Source organism: Alnus glutinosa, chromosome 12, assembly GCF_958979055.1.
Source record: "Alnus glutinosa chromosome 12, dhAlnGlut1.1, whole genome shotgun sequence".
NCBI lineage: Eukaryota > Viridiplantae > Streptophyta > Magnoliopsida > Fagales > Betulaceae > Alnus > Alnus glutinosa.
Window position 1 is genome coordinate 24,105,936 of NC_084897.1, and position 22,859 is coordinate 24,128,794.

The 22,859-nt window shown below is 37.5% G+C and overlaps 2 protein-coding genes and 1 pseudogene across 2 annotated transcripts; all 3 read left to right on the forward strand.

Annotated features, from left to right (window-relative positions):
- The first annotated feature begins 2,361 nt into the window (after positions 1 to 2,361).
- LOC133852690 (uncharacterized) lies at positions 2,362 to 2,778 on the forward strand. Its single transcript, XM_062289449.1, has one exon. It carries the CDS (start codon positions 2,362 to 2,364, stop codon positions 2,776 to 2,778), a length of 417 nt encoding a protein of 138 aa, XP_062145433.1.
- A 3,661-nt stretch (positions 2,779 to 6,439) lies between these two features.
- LOC133852018 (L-type lectin-domain containing receptor kinase IX.1-like) lies at positions 6,440 to 8,505 on the forward strand. The gene has a single exon (XM_062288679.1). The coding sequence runs from the start codon at positions 6,491 to 6,493 to the stop codon at positions 8,426 to 8,428; it is 1,938 nt and encodes a 645-aa protein (XP_062144663.1). The 5' UTR covers positions 6,440 to 6,490; the 3' UTR covers positions 8,429 to 8,505.
- A 10,301-nt stretch (positions 8,506 to 18,806) lies between these two features.
- LOC133852456 (L-type lectin-domain containing receptor kinase IX.1-like) lies at positions 18,807 to 20,880 on the forward strand (annotated as a pseudogene).
- The last annotated feature ends 1,979 nt before the right edge of the window (positions 20,881 to 22,859 follow it).

A 22,859-nucleotide genomic window follows, 5' to 3' on the forward strand; every position in this document is an offset into this window, starting at 1 on the left:
TTTCAGATGCACCCTCTAAAATCTCCGGGGCCAGACGGATTCCCAGCAATCTTTTATCAAAAGAATTGGGATATCGTGGGTAAGGATGTGTGTTGTACAGTTTTATCTTTTTTAAATGGTGGTCAATTTGATCCCAGTTTGAATGCTACTAATATTGTCCTTATTCCTAAAGTGAGCTCTCCTTCTCAGATAACTGATTTCAGGCCTATTAGTCTTTGTAATGTTTTATATAAGATAATCTCTAAAGTGTTAGCTAATCGGTTGAAATCTATTTTGCCTCATATTATTTCTCCGGAGCAGAGTGCCTTTGTTCCGGGCCGGTTAATTATTGATAATGTTCTAGTGGGCTTTGAAACACTTCATACCATGGCTTCTAGGCTTTCGGGTAAGGAGGGTTTTATGGCGATGAAACTCGATATGAGTAAAGCATATGATAGAATAGAATGGGACTTCTTGGAGGCAATGTTGAGGAAGCTAGGTTTTGCAGATCAATGGATCAATCTCATTATGTCTTGTGTTAGATCGGTGTCCTTTTCTATTCTTATTAATGGTAGGCCTAATGGTCAGTTTAATCCATCCCGTGGTCTCAGACAAGGAGACCCCTTATCTCCCTATTTGTTCATCTTATGTGCTGAGGCTCTGTGTTCTTCTATTAATAAGGCTGTGATGGATGGTGATATACACGGAATCCCTATTTCTAGAAAAGGAATTCGTATTAATCAATTATATTTTGCAGATGATTGTCTTCTGTTTTGCAAAGCCAACATGGGAGAATGGAGGAGATTTCAAGGGGTCCTTTCCACCTATGAAGCTGCTTCGGGACAGAAGATTAATAGAGAGAAGACTGCCCTGTTTTTTAGTAGGAACACTAAACAGGAGGTGAGGGAGGCTATCTCTCAGGAGATTGGTGTTGGTTGTTCCAAGCAGTTTGAAAGGTATTTGGGTTTACCGACCCTCATTGGCCGTTCTAGGGTTTCTTCTTTTAATCATATAAAGGGGAGGATTTGGTCTAAGCTTAATGGGTGGAAGGAGAAGCTTCTTACACATGCTGGAAAGGAAATTCTTCTAAAGTCAGTCATTCAAGCAATCCCTACCTACACAATGAGTGTGTTCCGTCTTCCAAAAACTTTGTCTAAAGAGATTAATTCTCTGATGAGTAAATTCTGGTGGAGCTTTAAAGATAATTTCAACAGAATTTCTTGGTGCTCTTGGAAGAAATTGGGACAAAAGAAGGAGGTTGGTGGGATGGGTTTCAGAGAGTTGGATTGTTTTAACATGGCATTGCTAGCTAAACAGGGGTGGAGATTATTGAAATTTCCAGATTCTCTTGCAGCCCGAGTGCTTAAGGAGAAATATTTTTCGAAGTCAAGCTTCTTGATGTCAAGGTTAGGCAAAAGGCCTTCTTTCGCCTGGAGAAGCATTTGGAACGCAAAACCATTGATTGAAGAAGGGATTATGTGGAGAGTGGGGAATGGTTTGAATGTTAAGATTTGGGAAGACAAATGGATTCCATCTTCTGTTTCTCAAAAAATTCAAGATCCTATAAGGGTTTTATCCAGTGATGCAAAGGTAGCGGAAATTATAAATGTGGAGCAAAATTGGTGGAATATACCTTTAATCGAGCATATCTTCCCGGCGGATACGGTAGAGAGGATATGTAGCATCCCCATTTGTCCTCGATCCCAGGAGGACCAGTTGATATGGGCAGGAACCAAATCGGGCATTTTCTCTGTCCGGAGTGCATACCATTTGGAGGTTGATCGCAGGAGTCGGGAACAGGGCGGTCCTTCGAATGCCTTGTCTTCTTCATCCTTATGGAAGAGAATTTGGAGTTTGAAAATTCCAAGGGTTGTCACTGTGTTTTTTTGGAGAGCTTGTAATAAAATCCTTCCTACGAGGGGTAATCTGTTCAAACGGAAGATTGTTCCTGATCCTCTATGCCCGATGTGTGGTCTGGAACCTGAGACGAGTGGTCACATCTTATGGTGGTGTGAGTCGGCCCGTGCGGTGTGGAGTTTGAGTGGAGGGTATTTACAGAAGAGTGTGGTGTTTTCTGATAGTTTTTTGAGCATTTTTGAGTATCTGAGTAACAGGCTTTCTACTGAGATGTTAGAGCTGTTTGTAGTCATAGCTTATAAGCTTTGGCTCCGTCGGAATAGAGTTTTGTTTGATGATTTGGTGTTGCCTCCTTCCTGTTTGTTGAAAGGGGCCACAGAAATGCTGGAAGATTTTCGTCTTAGTTAGAAAACAGCGTCGAGCATTGCAATTGATCGCCTTGCCATCTCTTCTCAGTGGGTCAAACCGAGTGTTGGTACGGTTAAGATTAACTGGGATGCAGCTTTGTGTCCTTCGAAGAAGATTATGGGCGTAGGGGTGGTGGCCAGGGATGCTACAGGTGCTTGGAAGGCAGCGTTGTGTTCTTCCTTGCCCTATGTTTCGGATCCCTCTGTAGCTGAATCTCTTGGAGCTCGCCAGGCTGTAGTTCTGGGTCAGAAGATGGGGTTCCCTTCTATTGTGCTTGAAGGTGATGCAAAAGAGATTGTGTTAGGTTTAAGGAACCCAGCTGGTTGTAGTGCTAGACTGCACAATGTGCTCCTGGATTGTCGTTGTCTTTTAGAGTCTTTTAGCTCTTGGAGTGTAAATCACGTGCGTCGTGATGGAAACAAGGCTGCCCACAAGTTAGCAAAATTAGCTGTTTCCCTTTACAGTAATCATGTGTGGGTTAATGTTTGTCCTAAAGAGATTTGGTCTATTATCTGTAATGACTTTGTTTCTTAATGGAAGTATTTCCTTTCAAAAAATTCTAATAATAATAATAATAAAAAAAATATACATATCACTGCGTGTCAAAATACCCTTTTGCATTTTTCTCTCCCAAAATACGCTTAAAGTTATAAAAAATTACTGTTTGAAAAAAATTAAACAAAAAAAAAAAGGAAAACTAGGGGTTGCCCTTTTCAAATATATTAACCCTCCTTAATTTTTTTTTTTTCCAATTTTTTTTCTTAATAACTTCAAGGGTATTTTAGAATAAAAATGTAAAAATATATAATTTGACACTCGGTGAAAGTATGAGGCCCTGTTATTAGTTTTTAAAGTTTTGAGGTGTAAATAAAAATACGATAATAATTCATGAGGCTAAAGTATATATTTTTTGGACAAAAATTTCTTACAAACCGGTTTGTAGGAAATTTCCTACAACACACATATAAGATTGACATTTGTCATTTAAACATGTAAGAAGCAAATATTTTTTTATTAATGCTATTAAAAAAGCATGTGAGAAGCACATGCTATTAAATCAACATGGGTTTCTCACATGCCAATGGATACATGTCAATTTTATATATGTCCTTTAAACATGTGAGAAGCACATATTTTTTTTTTATTAATGTTAGTTCTCTCATGCTATTAAAATAACATGTATTTTCTTACATATTTAAAGGACACATGTCAATTTTATATATAGGTCGTATGAAATTCCTTACAAATTGTTTCTATCCGAGAAAGAATAAGAAAGGAAAAAGGATTTATAGAAAAAGAAAGACCAATCAGAAGAAAGAAAGAGAGAATAACAGAATCTGTGAGTCATGATAATAATCATGACTGAGGGTGAGTCACGTAGAGTTAGGAATATATTCCCTGATGTGCTGTAAAGTTAATCCACAGATACAATTAATCTGTGAATATTTTACACTGCGTCCTTTTTATCTAGTTTGTCTCACTAAAATTATTATTGTAAGTCTGTTTTGAGTCTAATTCATTTTATTGTAAATATTATTATCCCAATAATATTATATTACTGACAATATCATTATACTAAATAATATTGTGTCAATAATAAATATTATATAGTAATATTATATACCAATAATATTATTAATTTGGTCACTTAAATAATCAATCTGTCTATTTAATAACTCAGTAATATTTATTAGAGTATAATAATATTCTTAGTTGCTGGGTGTGAGTCATTGCATGAGTCATAGCATGTAATGATTAATCATACAACCATGTAGGACAAGTGGCACATGGTTATGCTCTCATCAGAGCAATGTCGATCGAGCGACAGAACGTGACTATCGTTCGACATGTCGATCAAGCGACAGGTATTGTCGGTCTAGCGATTGGTTGAGCAATAAGTCGATCGATTGGTAGAAGTGGTCGATCAACCGATCGGTCGATCGATTGAGCGACTAAAAGTGTGGATTGATCGCCACGAGTCTTAAATTCTGTTTAAGACGTTATCTCTTAAAATCTGGGGCATTACAGCTTCTCCTCCGATGTTGGCAGTGATGTTGTTACTGTTGTTTGTGTTTATTCCCTAGTTTCTTTTATTTTTCACAATGTGCCTTTGTAATGCACAAATGTTTATTGGACTAATTTGTAAGAGAGGCTCAAAATGGTGTTCATGTAATATTTGTGTATTGTTTAGGCAGCTGCTTCAAGTCAGACTTTGTTTCTAGCTTAGGATGTAAGGGTCTTGTACCTCTTCTCTGTCTCTATAATGTATTCTGGCTTTGTTTAGTAATGAAAGTAGCTTCGGTTAGTGTTCAAAAAAAAAAAAAAATGAGGCGGCTTTTAAAATTACCATTTGATGTGTGATTGATCAAATAGTGAATTTAATCAAATGATAATTTTAAAAGTCACATCATTATTTGATGGACACTTGATGAAAATTTATAGCACATGTGAAATTATTCATATAGACACATATCACATCACACATTATTAACAATAGTTATATATTATACTTATATTATAGTCACTTAGTTATATAAAATATATTAGACTTACTACTTGCTCACCAGAGCCGACTCGATATATTTTGAGACTTTACGCAAAAAGTTTAAGTGAGGCATTTTATTTAAAATTAAATATTATTTAATTTTAAAAAATAAAGCCGTAAAACTTGATTTGTCAAAGGTTAAATTTTTAAAAGAAAAAGAAAAAGAAAAAAAGAAAAAGAAGAGAGGGACATGGATTGTCTAAAGCAAGGCTTCTTTAAAAAAAAAGTCACTTTTTTTAATATATCTTGGTTGAAAAAGAGGGGCGTGGAATCTCTGATTGTCTAAAGCAAAACTTTGTTAAAGGAAGTCACTTCTTTTTAATATATATTGCTTGATATTGATAAGGTTTTTGGTATGTTGATGTGCCTTATTGTCTTTTGAGAGATCTGTAAAATAATAAACAGCTTGTCAGGGATGTCGATTGACCCCACTCTGATGCACTTTGATGCCTAAGTCAGTTTTAAAAGATAATTTTGAGAGTATTGAGAGTAAAGTAAACTCAGAGATTAGAAAGTAATTTTATACCTAGGCAGCAACTTATTTATAGGTACACAGTTATGAGATTACTGAAGTGTTCTGATGTAATTCTATTAAAAGTCTGATGAATAATTGTTTGGTTACATATACTGAGAATGATATATTTAAAACTGTTAGCAATGAATAAATCATGTAACAATTTCAAGGTATATATGAAGGTTCGTAGAGGAAAACTGAATAAATGAACACTAGGTATGACAAAATAAATTGTAAGTTACATATTAATTTTTTTTGATTAACTTCATAATTTTTTTTTTTTTTCATTTATCAAATTGAAAAAAATAAAATCTTGACCACACCTCAACCAAAATCCTAGTTCCGCCACCGCTAGAACCCAAGTCCTACATGTTATCATTCACCTAATTAATTAAGCTTAAGACGTAACCATTGGGTTATAATGTTTAAAGTTATCACTACAATTGTTTTGTTTTATATTTAATTATTGAAAAATGTTATAGCTTTTTTTAGCCTTTTTTTTTTCTTTTTTATTTTTATTTTTTTTTTGTCTTTTTAGAATATGTTGATTTAATTTTTTAACTTAAAAAATTTGATTTCTTATGTGACTTTTTGAGATAATTCTTTTTTTTTTTTTATTAAATTCATATGATTGAGAAGGATACTAAACAACGCTAGAATGAGATGAATAATTTATCTTCATTTTTAATGTGTTGACATTGTTGTGCTAGCTGGTAAGGAAACTATGCATGCATTACAATGCGTATGGAGGTTGAATTTTTGAAATTAGAATTTAATTTTTATTTAGTGTTCGAATTTTGAGGTTTAACTTTTTTTTTTTAAAAAAATTGAATAAAATATGATTTGTTTAGAAACAATCGAATAAAATATAATTTATTTTTTAAAAAGTTGAATAAAATATAATTTATTTTAAAAAAAAATTAAAAAAAATATAATTTATTTAAAAAAAATAGTAGTATCATAATCATATTCATATTTTTAAATTCTCTCTATTTTGTTTTCAATGACAATAAAGCTGGTTTCTGAAACTTTAGCACCATCGATATCGATCAGGATATAAACCGAAAGTTCAGGATCCACTTCCACGCGATTACTCGCTTTCAACTTGCCTTTACTCTCTCTCTCTCTCTCTCTCTCTCTCTCTCTCTCTTTCTCTCTCACCTTCCCAAGCCGTGGCCATCTCTTTCATGTATATACCTATGCTGCCCCTCTTCTTCTTCCTTATACTTCTTCCCACCGCTTATTCAGTTTCTTTCCAAATAACTCGATTTGAACCCACTGCCACCGACATACTGTATCTGGGTGATGCTGTACCTTCTGTTGGAGCCATTGAAATGATCAACAAATATAGATATGTATGCCGAGTAGGTTGGGCCATCTATGCTAAGAGGGTGCCACTCTGGGACTCTGATACGAGAAAGCTCACTAACTTTACTACACGTTACTCCTTCACTATCAACACCCAAGGCGCTCCCCATTATGCCAGTGGGCTAGCATTCTTCTTGGCTCCTGCTGGGTTTGAAATCCCACCAAATTCATGCGGTGGATTTCTAGGCCTATTCAACACCACAACCAGTGCTGATTCATCTCGGAACCAAATTGTTCTTGTTGAGTTCGACTCATTCCCGAACCCTGAATGGGATCCTAAAGTTGAGCATGTGGGGATTAACACCAACTCAATTGCTTCTGCTATTTACACCCCTTGGAATGCCAGCTCGCACAGTGGAGACACTGCTGATGTATGGATCACCTACAATGCTTCTACCAAGAATTTGAATGTCTCTTGGAAGTACCAAACAACCTCTAATACTTCGGAGAATACCAGTCTTTCTTATAAAATTGATCTCAGGGAAATTCTTGCCGAGTGGGTCACAGTTGGATTTTCAGCCACTACAAGTCAGTATGGAGAGCGAGTTAAAATTCAATCGTGGGAATTCAGTTCAAGTTTAGACATTAAGGAAAAAAATGGAAATAATGCAAAAAAGAAGAGATTAGTGGTTGGTTTAACAGTTTCAGGTGGTGTTATGATCATAGCAGGGGCAATTACAACGTTTGTAATATTGTGGACATGGAAGGGAAAGAAGAAGGGAACGGCAGATACTGTGAACTTAATATCGATAAACGACGACCTAGAAAGAGGAGCGGGACCAAGAAGGTTCTATTATAACGAGCTTGCTTCAGCTACCTACAACTTCTCAAATGAGAGGAAGTTGGGTGAAGGAGGGTTTGGTGCCGTTTACAAAGGGTATTTAACTGATTTAGACATGCTAATCGCTGTGAAGAAAATCTCAAGGGGGTCTAAACAGGGGAAGAAAGAATACATCACCGAGGTGAAGATCATTAGCCGGCTGAGACATCGGAATCTTGTGCAACTCATAGGATGGTGTCATGACAGAGGTGAGTTCCTACTTGTCTACGTGTTTATGCCAAATGGTAGCCTTGATGCTCACCTCTTTGGGAAGAGGAGTCCTCTCCCTTGGGTAGTGAGATACAAGATATCTCATGGGTTGGCCTCCGCGTTGCTCTATCTTCATGAAGAGTGGGAGCAATGTGTGGTGCACCGGGATATCAAGTCCAGTAATGTGATGCTAGACTCTAGTTTCACTGTCAAGCTCGGTGACTTTGGGTTAGCTCGGCTTATGGATCACGGCCTAGGTTCTCAAACAACCGGGTTGGCGGGAACTTTAGGATACATGGCTCCAGAATACATAAGCACAGGTAGAGCTAGTAAAGAGTCGGACGTGTATAGCTTTGGGGTGGTTGCATTAGAAATTGCTACTGGAAGAAGGTCAGCTGATCGTATGGAAGAGGATTCTGACATAGGGTTGGTCCAGTGGGTTTGGAATCTTTATGGGAGAGGAGATCTTCTTTTGGCAGTGGATGGGAAGCTGCAAAATGATTTTGACGAAAAGCAAGTGGAGTGCTTGATTATTGTTGGACTTTGGTGTGCTCACCCTGATCGAAGTCTTAGGCCCTCCATTAGGCAAGCAATTCACGTTCTTAATTTTGAAGCAACAATGCCAAATCTTCCAACACAGATGCCTGTTCCCATGTATCATGTACCTACACTAGCAGTCAGTTCTGTTGAACCTTCCATAACTTCAAGCCTTCAGCATGGTCGTTGAACAAGTGAACCATCTTGGTTTTTAAAACTAGCATAATCAGTTTAGCCTGGCTAGAATTAGAATTGAGGTAAATGAGATATATCTGTTTTAATTATATATGGATACATCTGTAAGGGTTAATATTTCAAAACTAGCATAATCACATCTAGTAAGCAGAGTATTTCTTGTGTTGCCTACAACTGCTTCTCTATGAGGAATACAATTTAGGATTCATAACAAGAATATTATTTTATATTCTCTTTGATTATTAAATGAATTAAATTTATTAGATACTCTATTTTTGTCAACAATGTTAGCATTCTGTTTCTACAGAAAAGGTGAACCTCACAGTAATTAACAAATTTTTTGTATAAGATTAAAGGCTTAAAGTTTTGAGAGGGTAAGAGATTGCAGAAAATTGTAAATTTTTACAGATTCTTTTTTTTGCAAATGAAGTTGATTAAACCTAAACACCTGCAATGTGACAACTTTTTCCTCTCTAGCACTACAATTTCGAACCAGATTCAATTAATCAAATAAACCCAATATTTACCAAGAAGATTAAACTAAAAACAAGACCAACTTCAATCGCTGAATTTAAAGATAAAACAAACTAGGATTACAAGATAAAATTCAAAAATTAAACCTAAACACTCATCAATCGAAGTTGCTTGAGAGAGACAGAAAGAGAGAACCGGACTTGCTTGAAATGGGTGGGGGCGTGTAGGTGGTCAGCCGGAACGTTGTAGGTGATGGAGTCGACGACAATTGTTACGTAGGCGGTGGATGGTTTGCGAAGATAGAGAGAGAGAGAGAGAGAGAGAGAGGGATGGGAGAAAATTCTTGAGCTGTGCGAATTTTCAACAAAGATTCGTGTCGTTTATGATTTAAATTTTAAACGATGCTATTAATTTGATTCACGTCGATTATTGTACAAACGATGCAAATAAAGTGAGGATGGACGAGAAAAAAATAATAATTTTACGTCGTTTTATTTTAGAGATATGATTCCCTACCAACTTTTTACATAACTATCCTATGTGGCAGGAAATCGTAGAATAGTTGTGATTTTTTTTTTTCTTCAAAGAGCTAATGATTCCCTGCCACATAAGATAGTTGTGTAAAAAGTTGACAGTGAATCATATATCTTTATTTTAATACGTTTCATTTTGTTAAATGCGACGCAAATCAACGCAGTTTGTTATATATTAAAGGACGTAAAGTCCTCCATTTGGCGTCATTTTTTGTAAACGACATCATTGAAAATGACACCAAGATTAAATACACATGCATCTATGTATCAGATACACCAATTTTAATAGGTGGTTGATATTACCATTAATAACATGTTTCTAATTCTTCTTTCAATTATTGGTGATTTGAGAATCATCCTGTACGTATTTGAACCTTGAAAAAAATGTCTAGCTTTGATTTAGAGTTTTGATTAGGGACTTGTTTGAGCCTGGTTTGCAATTGAAGGTGCAAATTGCGGTCGATCCCCTGGTTCAGCCATCGGGTAGAGAACTCAGAGAAGCCTGTGATTTATTTTCCTTGCGGTTTGGAGGCAAAATCACGGATAAACAACAAGATTTTCGGTTTAATAACGTGGGAGGGAGTACTTAATTAATGTTGTCGTTCTCAATTGATCATTTGTCGTACATGGTCTTGATGGGCCTTTAATTACCTTGCTAGAGAGGGCTTCAATTGATCTATTAAAACATCAACATTAATTATGATGTGAGAAGTGTTCTTCAAAAGTCAAGGCAGAATCTTCAATGCTTGAATGAAAATATTGAGTTTGAGAATTTGCAATACATCGTATGCTAGAATGTTTGATGATATTTAAAAGGAAAATCCAATCCTCAGTCATGTTGTTCATCCAAGTAAATCCCAAATTAATTTCATTAGCTCTAAATGAGCAATTCCAAGAAATTAAGCAAAGAGCATTGCTTTATTTTTTATAATCCTAGAAAATTCAAGACAAGATCTAGCTTAATTAAACGGTAATATCCCTGTAACATTTCAATGCTTCCAGAAACGTTTTAAAGACCTTTTCTCCTTCTTCTTATTGATGCTCCTAAACTTGGCCAAGAACCATCAAACTTTACAATTGTCACTAAGAAATCATTATTATGCTAAAGACACAGTACGTGCCACTGGACTTAATTCTTACAATATGGTCTCCGTCAGTCCAAGTATACTTCTTACATTGATGTATTCTCAAAAATTCATCAGTCGATGGCCGGTTTCTTCCATACGGTGAACATCACCTCGATCTGATTTATGAGATGCCATAATTTCCATGAAATTATGCAACATGTGCAACCGCGTACACCGTGTAGAAATACGCATATACATATATATATATATATATGGTGGAGATGTTCAAATGCAATGACGTCAGTCGTAATGATGTTTGAAGAACTTCTAGAAAATTTAAAATTATCGTGATCAGAATAGTACTGCTACTTTTTGAAACTCCCATGTTATACGACTTTAGCACTAACCTAGGATCTAAAAATCAGGAGTACTCTACCCACTAGTGATGATGACTTTGACAACAATATTGTCGGGGCAACGTTCACCCATTTTTTGTCTTTCATCTTTCAAACTTCCGAAAGACCACTTATTTTTTTGGTATTTATCAATTTGGCCATGGGGTTTAGATCGGTGTTGCGGCTCACCGTCTCGTAAAGGAAGTTTTTCAATATATTTATAATATTATCTACGTTGAACATTGCATGTGCTTAAATGGTTAGTTTATTACAAGTTGCGCTCGATTCTAATAATAATAATAATAATAATAATAAATAATAAGAAAAAAAACCCTACTGCTGCGAGTCAAAATACCCTTTTGCATTTTTCTAAGACATTTCTGCATTTTTCTCTACAAAACACGCTTAAAGTTATAAAAAATTACCATTTGAAAAAAATTAATCAAAAAAGGAAAACTAAAAATACCAAATACGGGTTGTCCTTTTCACATTAACCCCCTTAATTATTTTTCAATTTTTTCTTAACAACTTCAAGTGTATTTTAGAATAAAAATGTAAAAGCATCTAATTTAATACGCAGTAGTAGCATGGGGGCTCTGCTATTAGTTTTTAAATTTTTGAAACGTAAATGAAAATATGGTAATAATTTAAGAGGCTAAACTATATATATTTTTCCCATTCTATTATTTAAGGCCTACGGGTTATCATTCACCTAATTAAGCTTAAGACGTAATCACTGGGTACTTAAAATGTTTAAAGTTATCACTAAAATTGTTTTGTTTTATGTTTGAAAAAATTACAATTTAGCCATTCATACTGCTAGCCGTTTTATAAGTAGGTCTACGAACTGCCAACGCTTGGACTCTGGCCCCAAAACTACAAAAAAGTTTTAACAAGTCATATTTTATCTAAATATGCCTATAATACCATTCCCACGTGTCATTTTTCAATTAAAAATTAAAAAAATAAAAATCTAAAAAAAACACTAATTTTGTTTTTTGTTTTTAAAAAAAAAAAGAAAAGAAAACAAGAGCCACCCCCTAGGGCCGGGGGTGGTCGCGAGCCACCCCCAAACACCTTTTTTTTTTTTTGTTCTTTTTTAAAAAATAAATTAGTTTTTTTTTAGTTTTTAAATTTTTAGTTTTTTATTTTTTAATTGAAAAATTAAATATGACAGGAGTATTATTTCGACAAAATTAGCATTTTTAAATTTTTTTTTTGATAGTTTAAGCAGCTAAAATTCAAAGCCTTAACGGTTCATAAAGCCACTTGCATAACAATTGACCATTTGAAAGGTTAAATTATAATTTAAGCCCCTTCTGTCAGTCTCTCAGAGATTTGTTCTTCCGGTGTCAATTTTTGTGAGATTGAATTTCCGGTGTCAGTCTTTTATTAGATTTGTTTTATCTGGTAGTCTCACTGTTCTACGACACTCTCCTTCTTAAACACTTCATTTCTTCTGTCTCCATCTTTCTCCACTCTTCTACACACTTTATCTTCAGCCCCCGCCTTCCACTTTCATCTAGCCATGAATCAAGATCAGCTTGATCTCCAAGCTCTAATTGAAGAAACTGAAGCCTTAAAGTGGGATTCTCCTGAACAACTTGATGTTGAAGATAATCTTCATGGTAATGAGGGTTTTGCTCTCATTGGTAAGATTATCTCTCCTAAACCACTTCATGCTCAGCTTGTTCGCACCACAATGGCCTCTGCTTGGAGCTTTGCCTCCCCTCTTGCAGTGGAGACTTTAGCCCCAAACAAGTTCCTCTTTGCTGTTCCATTACAAAGCCATGTAGACCGTATAACCCAGCAGGGGCCCTGGAATATTCGTGGTTCCCTTTTGATTCTACAACCTTGGGCTGCTGATCTAGCTTTGGAGGAGGTTGATTTACACTCATGTTCTTTCTGGATTCAAGTGCATGGGTTGCCTATGCATAACATGAATCGTCGGAATGCTGTTAGAATTGGGAAAGCTCTTGGGAAATTGCTGGAAGTGGAAAATCTAGGTTCTGTTGGATTGATCTGTAGACAACATCTACGTCTTTGGGTGGTTCTCAACACAGACCTTCCTTTGGTTCCAGGCTTTCTCATTCCTCGCCCAGATAAGGAACCACTTTGGGTAAGCTTTAAGTATGAAAGGCTGGCAGATTATTGTTCTCTGTGTGGACTCATAGGTCATAGAAATTTTTACTGTCCTACGGCAATCTCTAATATTCCCCTGGAGAATTTTGGGATGTCACTCAAGGTCGTGGCTTCTACAAGCCCTCGTCCTGTTTCAACAGGGAATTTTGAGGCTTCTGGTTCTGGAAACACGTCTGATGTGGTTCCACCGGCAAGCCCTGTTTTCTCCGATCCCGGCAATAGTAGTGGCTGCACTGCAGGGCAAATTATAAAAGCATCCTTTGCTCACCACGTGGCATCTCCCTATCAAAACTCCAGGCTTTCGACTGGATCCTCTCGTCTGGTGCCCCTGAATTCCAATCCGTTTGATCTTGGCCATTCCCAGATGGACACATCCACAGTTGCATGGAGTCCTCCCACACAGTATCCGACAACCCCCACACCGTCTGCTAAAGGTAAGTCTCTCCTGTATGCCACATCACCGACAACATTACCCTTGCCTTATCCTTTAATCAATGCAGATGAATTTGCTTATCCAATCCTGTTCCCGGCCAAGCATACTGTCACCCAAATCCAATCTAATCTAGTTCATTTTGAACCACCTCAATCAGCCCAATTCCAGGATTTTCTTTCTCATTGGGCCAATGTTCCTTCAAAGCCCAACCCTTTTACAAGGCCTGGCCTCTCTATCACTGAAAATCCTCCTTGCCTCAAGAAACAGGAGCCCATGGTTCTATCTCCAGACTTCCCAAAGCCCAATCCAGCAAAACTCCAATCCACTCCTGTCCTAGCCCAATCCTCACAATCTCATTCAAGCCCAACATCACCCTTAATCATTTCTTCATCTGAACCGACCGTCTCTCTTAGCCAAAAATCCGAACATCTCAGTCTATCACCTCAACCCATCTGCAATAAAAAACCCATTACCCCAGCTTCAAAGATTTCCCGCTTTCACCCTTTTTTCCCTAAGTCTCTTTCTCCATCCAGCCAACCCTCTTCCCCTCCTATGGCTTCGGTTACTTCCCCTCCCCCAGCACCTTCCCCCCCACTGTCCCCTGATATTTCACTTATCAAAAAGAAACGTTCCACATACACTGAAGACACTGAGCCTATTGTTTTTTTGAAGAAACCCAAAATCAGCCGCAAATCTCACTCTGACTCTCCTTCCCAAATGGAACTAGCTGCTATTTCCTTAACGGCGATGCAATACTCAAATTTACCTATGGAAACTAGTGCTACTCCTCCTTTCCAACCTGGTCTAACTGATCTATCATCGGATCTCACTCATTTTGGATCCAATTCTGGGTTTCTGAACAGGCCAGGGAAAGGAGCTCTTCCATCTGTTCAAGTGGTCACCTCTACTCAGGCACTGATGGTGGATCCACCCCTCATTCGCCGCAGGTTTCTTAGGTCATCAAGTGGGAGGAATTATCCAGCTATATCTTCTGATGTTTTCCAGAAAGTCTCAGGTTCTGCATCAACTGCATCGTCTACTTCTACAGAGGTGAGCCCAGCAGGGCCACCTCCTCCAACATAAAACTCTTATCTTGGAACTGTCGAGGGTTGACCCGTGCCTCGGCAGTTCGTAGCTTAAGGGTTAAGGTTAGAAAGCTTTCACCTGATGTAATATTTCTGACAGAAACAAAAACATCTCCTACTACTGCTTGTGTAATCTTAAACCAACTGGGGTTTTTTTTGATGTCCCATGCCCCTCCTACTGGTTCTAAGGGAGGCCTTTTGTTGGCATGGCACAATGATGTAAATTTTGCTTGCTTTCTGACTACTGATAATATGATAAATGCTTGGTGCTACTCGGATCCTCTTGATAAACCATGGTTATTGTCTTGTATATATGGCCCCCCGTACAGAGAAAATAAATGTGATTTTTGGGATTCTATCTCAAAAATAGGTGAATATTATAATGGTGCTTGGTTGTGTATAGGAGATTTTAATATGATAGTAGATCAATCTGAAAAATTCGGTGGGCGACCCTTTGCTTGCTCATCTTCAGATCCATTCCGTATGTTCATTAATAATAATGGAATGGTAGATTTAGGTTTTTCTGGTAATCCATTTACTTGGTCCAATAATAGAGATGGTGTTCATCTTATTAAAGAAAGGCTAGATAGAGGTTTAGCATCACCCCAGTGGATTCATCTATTTCCATCTTTTTCTGTACAACATCTCCCTGCCATCACTTCTGACCATAATGCCTTACTATTGCAAACTGCTACTCCACTAAATAACCTCCCTCGACCCTTTAGATTTGAGGAATTTTGGACTAAGGATCCCTCTTGTAGAAATGTTATATCCACTGCATGGAACTCTGTATTTGCTGGCTCTCCAGCTTATTCTCTTACAAAGAAATTGAAGGCTACTAAAAATGCTCTCAAAATCTGGAATAAGCATCATTTTGGTCATATCCAATCAAGGATTTCTTCGCTCACTAGGCAGCTGGATATTATCCAACAATCCACCTCTTCGGATCAGTCATTACAAGCTGAAATTTCAATTAAACAAGACTTGACTAATCTTTTCCTGCAAGAAGAAATTTTATGGAAAAATAAATCCAGGGAAACATGGCTCACATGCAAAGATTTAAATACGAAGTTCTTCCATACATCCACCCTGATTAAAAGGAGGAGGAATGCTATCAGTACTCTCAAACTTTCCTCTGGTGCCTGGGTTTCAGATCGTGCTACTATTGGTAGCAGCTTTACAAATCATTTTATTTCACTGTTTACTTCTTCTGAGCCTACTATTGATAATGATCTATTGAACTTATTTGATACTTCTATCTCATCTGAAGAGAACCAAGAAATCTGTACCCTTCCTTCCGAACAGGAAATATTGTCTGCTCTCTCAAGTATTGGATCTTCTAAAGCTCCTGGCCCGGATGGTTTTACAGCGCTTTTCTACAAGAAATATTGGGATATTGTTAAGCATGTGGTTCTACGATGTGTTTGGGATTTTTTCTCAACAAATCATCTTCTGAAGGAGCAAAATCACACATTTATTGCTCTTGTTCCAAAGCAATTGGGACCATCTTCAGTCAGTCATTTTCGGCCGATTAGTCTCTGTAATATTATCTACAAGATCATCTCCAAAATCCTGGCTAATCGTTTTAAAGGTTTGCTTCATCACTTTATTTCTCCTTATCAATCTGCATTTGTCCCTTCTAGAAGTATACAAGATAACTCTATCTTGGCACATGAATTGTTGCATACTATCAAATCAAAAAGAGGTCGTGGAGGTCTTATGGCGGTTAAGATTGATATGGAAAAGGCCTTTGATCGAATGGAATGGTCTTTCCTCTTGGCTATATTACATAAATTAGGCTTCAGTGATATTTGGATCAACTGGATTCGAGTTTGTATCACTTCTACATCCTTCTCTGTGCTGATTAATGGCAGCCCTTTTGGTTTATTTACTCCGGCTAGAGGATTACGCCAAGGAGATCCTTTATCCCCTTTTCTCTTTATCCTTGGCACTGAGGTTATGTCTCGTCTCTTGCATCATCAGGAATCCATTGGTCTTCTCAAGGGTATACGAATTGCCAAGAATTGTACTCCAATTACTCACCTTCTTTTTGCGGATGATCTTATTATTTTTGCTAAGGCCACATCTACAGAAGCTTCTGCTATAAAGTCAAGCTTGGACTCTTATTGCCAATGGTCAGGTCAAGCTGTGAACAGCTCGAAATCTTCAATTCTCTTCAGCAAAAATTCTACACCTACCACAATCTCTAGCATCACAGGTATTCTTCCTTTTAAGCCTTCAGCATCTGTTCCTCATTATCTAGGACTGCCTCTGCTAATTGGGAGATCGAAAATGGAAGCATTTCAACCTCTGCTAACTAAGGTTTTGGGGAAAATTGATGGTTGGAGGGCTAAAACTCTTTCTCAAGCTGGAAGAGCAGTTCTTATAAAGGCAACAGCTTCTACTATACCGTCGTATACTATGAGTACTTTTCTTCTTCCAGATTCTGTTTGCTCAGCACTAGATAAAATGTTTAAAGATTTCTGGTGGGGCTTTCCCAAAGGTAAATCAAGGAATCTATGTCTAAAGTCCTGGAGCTCAATGTGTACCCCTCGCAGACTTGGGGGATTAGGGTTTCGTCTTATGAAAGAGACAAATTTAGCCCTCATAGCCAAACTTGGATGGAAAATTCTCTCTGATATGGATTGTCTTTGGGTTCGGCATCTTCGAGAAAAATATATTAGGTATGGTAATTTTTTCTCTACATCTGCAATTTCAAATGCTTCTGTGATTTGGAAAGGAATTTTAAAGAGTAAGCCATTGCTTCAAGCTCATGCTTGCCTTCAGGTATCAACGACTTCACATGTGCCTATTTGGACATCTTCCTGGATTCCTTCTATTCCTTCCTTTAAACCATCCCCAAAATATCCAAACAATTTTCATCAACCATCCTTGTTTATCTCTGATTTGATTGTGGCTGATACTTCACAATGGAACCCCTCGGTTGTTAATTCTGTATTTGATGATATCAGTGCTAGAGAAATTCTTAAAATGAGAATTATGCAAAATTCTAAACCACAATACATTTGGACTCCATCTGGCTCGGGTAAGTTTTCGATCAGTTCAGCTTATCTTATTCTTGTAAGATCTCATTGGCCTGTTTGCAGTCTAAATGCTACCTCAGAATTTTGGAAATCTTTGTGGAAGCTTAACCTCAATGATAGGCTTCGTAATTTCCTTTGGAAAATTGCCTGGAACATTATTCCGACAAAGGACCGTATAAGTGCTGTTCTTCCATATTCTATTCAGTCAGAGTGCCCGCTTTGTAAATCGGCAACAGACTCTCTTCAGCATTTATTTTTCAACTGTTCCTTTGCTCGGATTATATGGCGCAATTCGCCTTGGCCTTTGGATTCTGCTGCTCTTAATTTCTCTAATACAATAGATTGGGTCAAGCTGATAATTTCTCCTAATATGTTAGGGATTCCTTCTCTTGACTGTCATAAATTCCAGATTTTTGCAGCAGTGTCTTGTGATCTTCTATGGTATTACAGAAATAAAGCATTCCATGATGCTTTATCATTTACTGCTCTTCAAGTTTCTCAGCATATCAATAAGGTTTCATTGGAGCACTTCACAGCCTGGAATCAAATCCCATCACATGTGGAACGCTGGATGCCTCCAGTATTTCCTAGTTGCAAATTCAATTTTGATACTGCTATACGTGATACCTTCTCAGCTCAAGCCGTGGTTTGCCGAAATCATCAAAGTCATATTTTACATATGATCTCCCAAATAAGCCCTCCTTGTCTTCCCAATTATGGTGAGGCCTTAGCAGCACGCTTAGCTGCTTCTCTGGCATGCTCTCTAAATTCCAATAATTATATTATTGAAGGCGACTCTCAGGTGGTTATTTCGTCTCTGCAACATCCTCAGAACCCTCTTGACTGGCGCATTTCTCCTATTATATATGATATCATTGGCTCTATCCCGGTATCCATTTCTTGGAGTGCTAGGAAAGTCAATAGAAGTGCAAACTTCTGTGCTCATGCAGTAGCACATTGGGCCGCAGCCAGATCTTTTTCTAGCCGCATTCCCACTGTTCTTCCACCTCTTTCTTTTGTTCCTATTGTAAGTGGGAAAGATCCACCTCCCACTAGTTTATTAGGTTTATAGTACTTTTGTATGCTTTTAAGTTTGTTTGTAGTTCGGTTTCAATGTACCTACAAAAAAAAAATAATAATAAATAAATAAATAAAGCTGGTGGCTGGAACTTTAGCACCATCGATCAGGATATAAACAGAATGTTCAGGTGTCATTTCCACGCGATTACTCGCTTCCAACTTGCCTTTACTCTCTCTCTCTCTCTCTCTCCCCCTCCCAAGCCGTGGCCATCTCTTTCATGGACATACCTATGTTGCCTCTTTTCTTCTTCCTTATACTTCTTCCCACCGCTTATCCAGTTTCTTTCCAAATAACTCGATTTGAACCCACTGCCACCGACATACTGTATCTGGGTGATGCTGTACCTTCTGTTGGAGCCATTGAAATGATCAACAAATATAGATATGTATGCCGAGTAGGTTGGGCCATCTATGCTAAGAGGGTGCCGCTCTGGGACTCTGATACGAGAAAGCTCACTAACTTTACTTCACGTTACTCCTTCACTATCAACACCCAAGGCGCTCCCCATTATGCCAGTGGGCTAGCATTCTTCTTGGCTCCTGCTGGGTTTGAAATCCCGCCAAATTCATCTGGTGGATTTCTAGGCCTATTCAACACCACAACCAGTACTGAATCTACTGATTCATCTCGGAACCAAATTGTTCTTGTTGAGTTCGACTCATTCCCGAACCCTGAATGGGATCCTCCAGTTGAGCATGTGGGGATTAACACCAACTCAATTGCTTCTGCTATTTACACCCCATGGAATGCCAGCTTGCACAGTGGAGACACTGCTGATGTATGGATCACCTACAATGCTTCTACCAAGAATTTGAGTGTCTCTTGGAAGTACCAAACGACCTCTAATACTTGGGAGAATACCGGTCTTTTTTATGAAATTGATCTGAGGGAAATTCTTCCTGAGTGGGTCACAGTTGGATTTTCAGCCGCTACAAGTCAGTATGGAGAACGAGTTAAAATTCAATCATGGGAATTCAGTTCAAGTTTAGACATTAAGGAAAAAAATGGAAATAATGCAAAAAAGAAGAGATTAGTGGTTGGTTTAACAGTTTCAGGTGGTGTTATGATCATAGCAGGGGCAATTGCAACGTTTGTAATATTGTGGACATGGAAGGGAAAGAAGAAGGGAACGGCAGATACGGTGAACGTAATATCGATAAACGACGACCTAGAAAGAGGAGTAGGACCAAGAAGGTTCTATTATAACGAGCTTGCTTCAGCTACCTACAACTTCTCAAATGAGAGGAAGTTGGGTGAAGGAGGGTTTGGTGCCGTTTACAAAGGGTATTTAACTGATTTAGACATGCCAATCGCTGTGAAGAAAATCTCAAGGGGGTCTAAACAGGGGAAGAAAGAATACATCACCGAGGTGAAGATCATTAGCCGGCTGAGGCACCGGAATCTTGTGCAACTCATAGGATGGTGTCATGACAGAGGTGAGTTCCTACTTGTCTGCCAAATGGTAGCCTTGATGCTCACCTCTTTGGGAAGAGGAGTCCTCTCCCTTGGGTAGTGAGATACAAGATATCTCTTGGGTTGGCCTCCGCGTTGCTCTATCTTCATGAAGAGTGGGAGCAATGTGTGGTGCACCGGGATATCAAATCCAGTAATGTGATGCTAGACTCTAGTTTCGCTGTCAAGCTTGGTGACTTTGGGTTAGCCCGGCTTATGGATCACGAGCTAGGTCCCCAAACAACCGGATTGGCCGGAACTTTAGGATACATGGCTCCAGAATACATAAGCACTGGTAGGGCTAGTAAAGAGTCGGACGTGTATAGCTTTGGGGTGGTTGCATTAGAGATTGCTACTGGAAGAAGGTCAGGTTATCCTATGGAAGAGGACCCTGACGTAGGGTTGGTTCAGTGGGTATGGAATCATTATGGGAGAGGAGATCTTCTTTTGGCAGTGGATGGGAAGCTGCAAAATGATTTTGACGAAAAACAGGTCGAGTGCTTGATGATCGTTGGACTTTGGTGTGTTCACCCTGATCGAAGTCTGAGGCCCTCCATTAGGCAAGCAATTCACGTTCTTAATTTTGATGCAACAACACCAAATCTTCCAACACAGATGCCTGCTCCCATGTATCATGTACCGATAGCATTAGTCGGCTCCAGTGAACCTTTGATCACTACAAGCCTTCAAGAGGCGGGTCGTTAAACGCATGAAGATCATCAGCGACTATAATTCTCTCCTTGCTGGCTTATCAACTTGCACTGTAGGTGAGGTCTCCTATTCTTCTTCGTCTTCTTCTAGAACCTAGTCTCTCTTTGCGGCTTTGTTTACCCGGCCGCTAGTTAATGAGTGACGACCCTTTGATGCAAAATAAGAACACTGCGTGTTTGGTTCTAAGGGAGAGTAGGTGTGCTTAATTAGTTAAGTGCCATTTAGAATTCGTATTGTGTGTGTATCCATTATAGTACGTGTACACGTGAAATACACAAGTTCGTGTAAAAGTGTTTTAATTATTGTTTTGCTTTTTAATGGGAATCGGGAGTTGAATATGTGAAACATAATTTGGACTTATTTATGAACCTTTCCATTTATTTTTGTGTTCAATTTACATTACTTAAAAAAAAAAAATACAAAAAAAAAAAAGAAAGAAGAGAAATTTACATAACTGGCAATTTGTATATATAATCATATCAGGAGATCATGGGAATTAATGTAGCTTTTTAGCTCAGGAAATCACTATCCAGATTTTATGATCTTATTTTACATAACAGTGTTTATAGTTTGGCGCCATTTAAAAATATAATTAAATAATTGAAAGAAAAGATAAACCTAAAAGAAATTAAAGATAAAGTGTGGAATAATAAAATAGAGATAAAAAATTTTACGTTGTTCGGTCTATGACTATATCCACAGGATAAAGCTCAAAGGACTACATTAAAATCTTATTTCTCTTGCTAGTTTATCAATGCGATTTGATTACCATCAAATCTAATTACAATCAAATCAATCATATTTGATTACCTTCAAATCTGATTTATAGGAGATAATAATAATTATAATAAATTTCTTAAATAAAATCCCCTAATATACTCTAACATCTCCTCAAACTCAAGGTTGAACAATTTGGAAGCTTGAGTTTACAATAAGTTCTTTTTTTTCTCCTCCTTATTGATGGTTGACGACGATGACTGAGGCAGTTGGCGACAGTGATTAAAGATGCGCCTTAAATTTCAATAGGCTAACTATGAGTGTAATGTCCCGAATATTATTTATCATTTTAAGAATAAAATTCAATGGAAATGAGTCAAATGACTAAGATTAATTTGACGACTAGCAAATACAATAGGAAGCGCAAATAATATTTTATGATCCAAAGAAATAAATTATATATAAGAGAAAAATGAGAAAATATTATAAAAGATAAATGAAATAATAAGAAACTAAACAAAAGATTGTTTAAAAGGAAAAGAGAGATTAGATGAGAAAATGAATAAAGTAAACAAAGACCATAAAAGAGAAACATGGCATGTCGGCAAAAAGAGAAAAATGTAGAGCTATGTGAGGAAAAGTCAAGACTAAAAGACAAGAAGAGTAAATGAAAGACAAACCTAACATAAATACACATACGGCCATTAAAAAAAAAAAATGGGTCGTCACAAAAATGGTATCAGAGCAGTTAAATTCAGGATTGGATAGGAAAAATGGAAAGCGGAAACCTAAGATTGTGTCAGAGTTTAAGTGTAACAAAAGAGCTATAGAAAATCTTAAAAGTTTCAACAATGATAGGAAATTAAAATGTAATACTCCATATGCATTACATGGATTTTGTGATGCATATCTTTTGATTTACATATAGTTAGCTTACCTCTCACTTTCACATTATAGGTTAACTTCAATGTGATTGTGTAGAGTATATCGCTTAGACGGGGAACGGTTTAAAATAAGCTTTTTAGGTGCATTGTATGAGTATTATGATGCATGTAATCTTTTTTACGCAGTATTGTCTATGTGGTATTTCATTGTATAGACAAGCCATGCAGCCTAGACAAGCAATGTCAATACGCATTGAGGAAGAGGATTCCTTAGTGGGTAATAAAGGTGAGAGCGATTTTAGGTGCCTCTACCTCCTCCTCCCCTTTTGTCGGGAAAATTGTTTGTTAGTAGTGATTTTAGGCACTCCTCATTAATGGACCTTTGACCACGAATCATTTGAGTAGAAA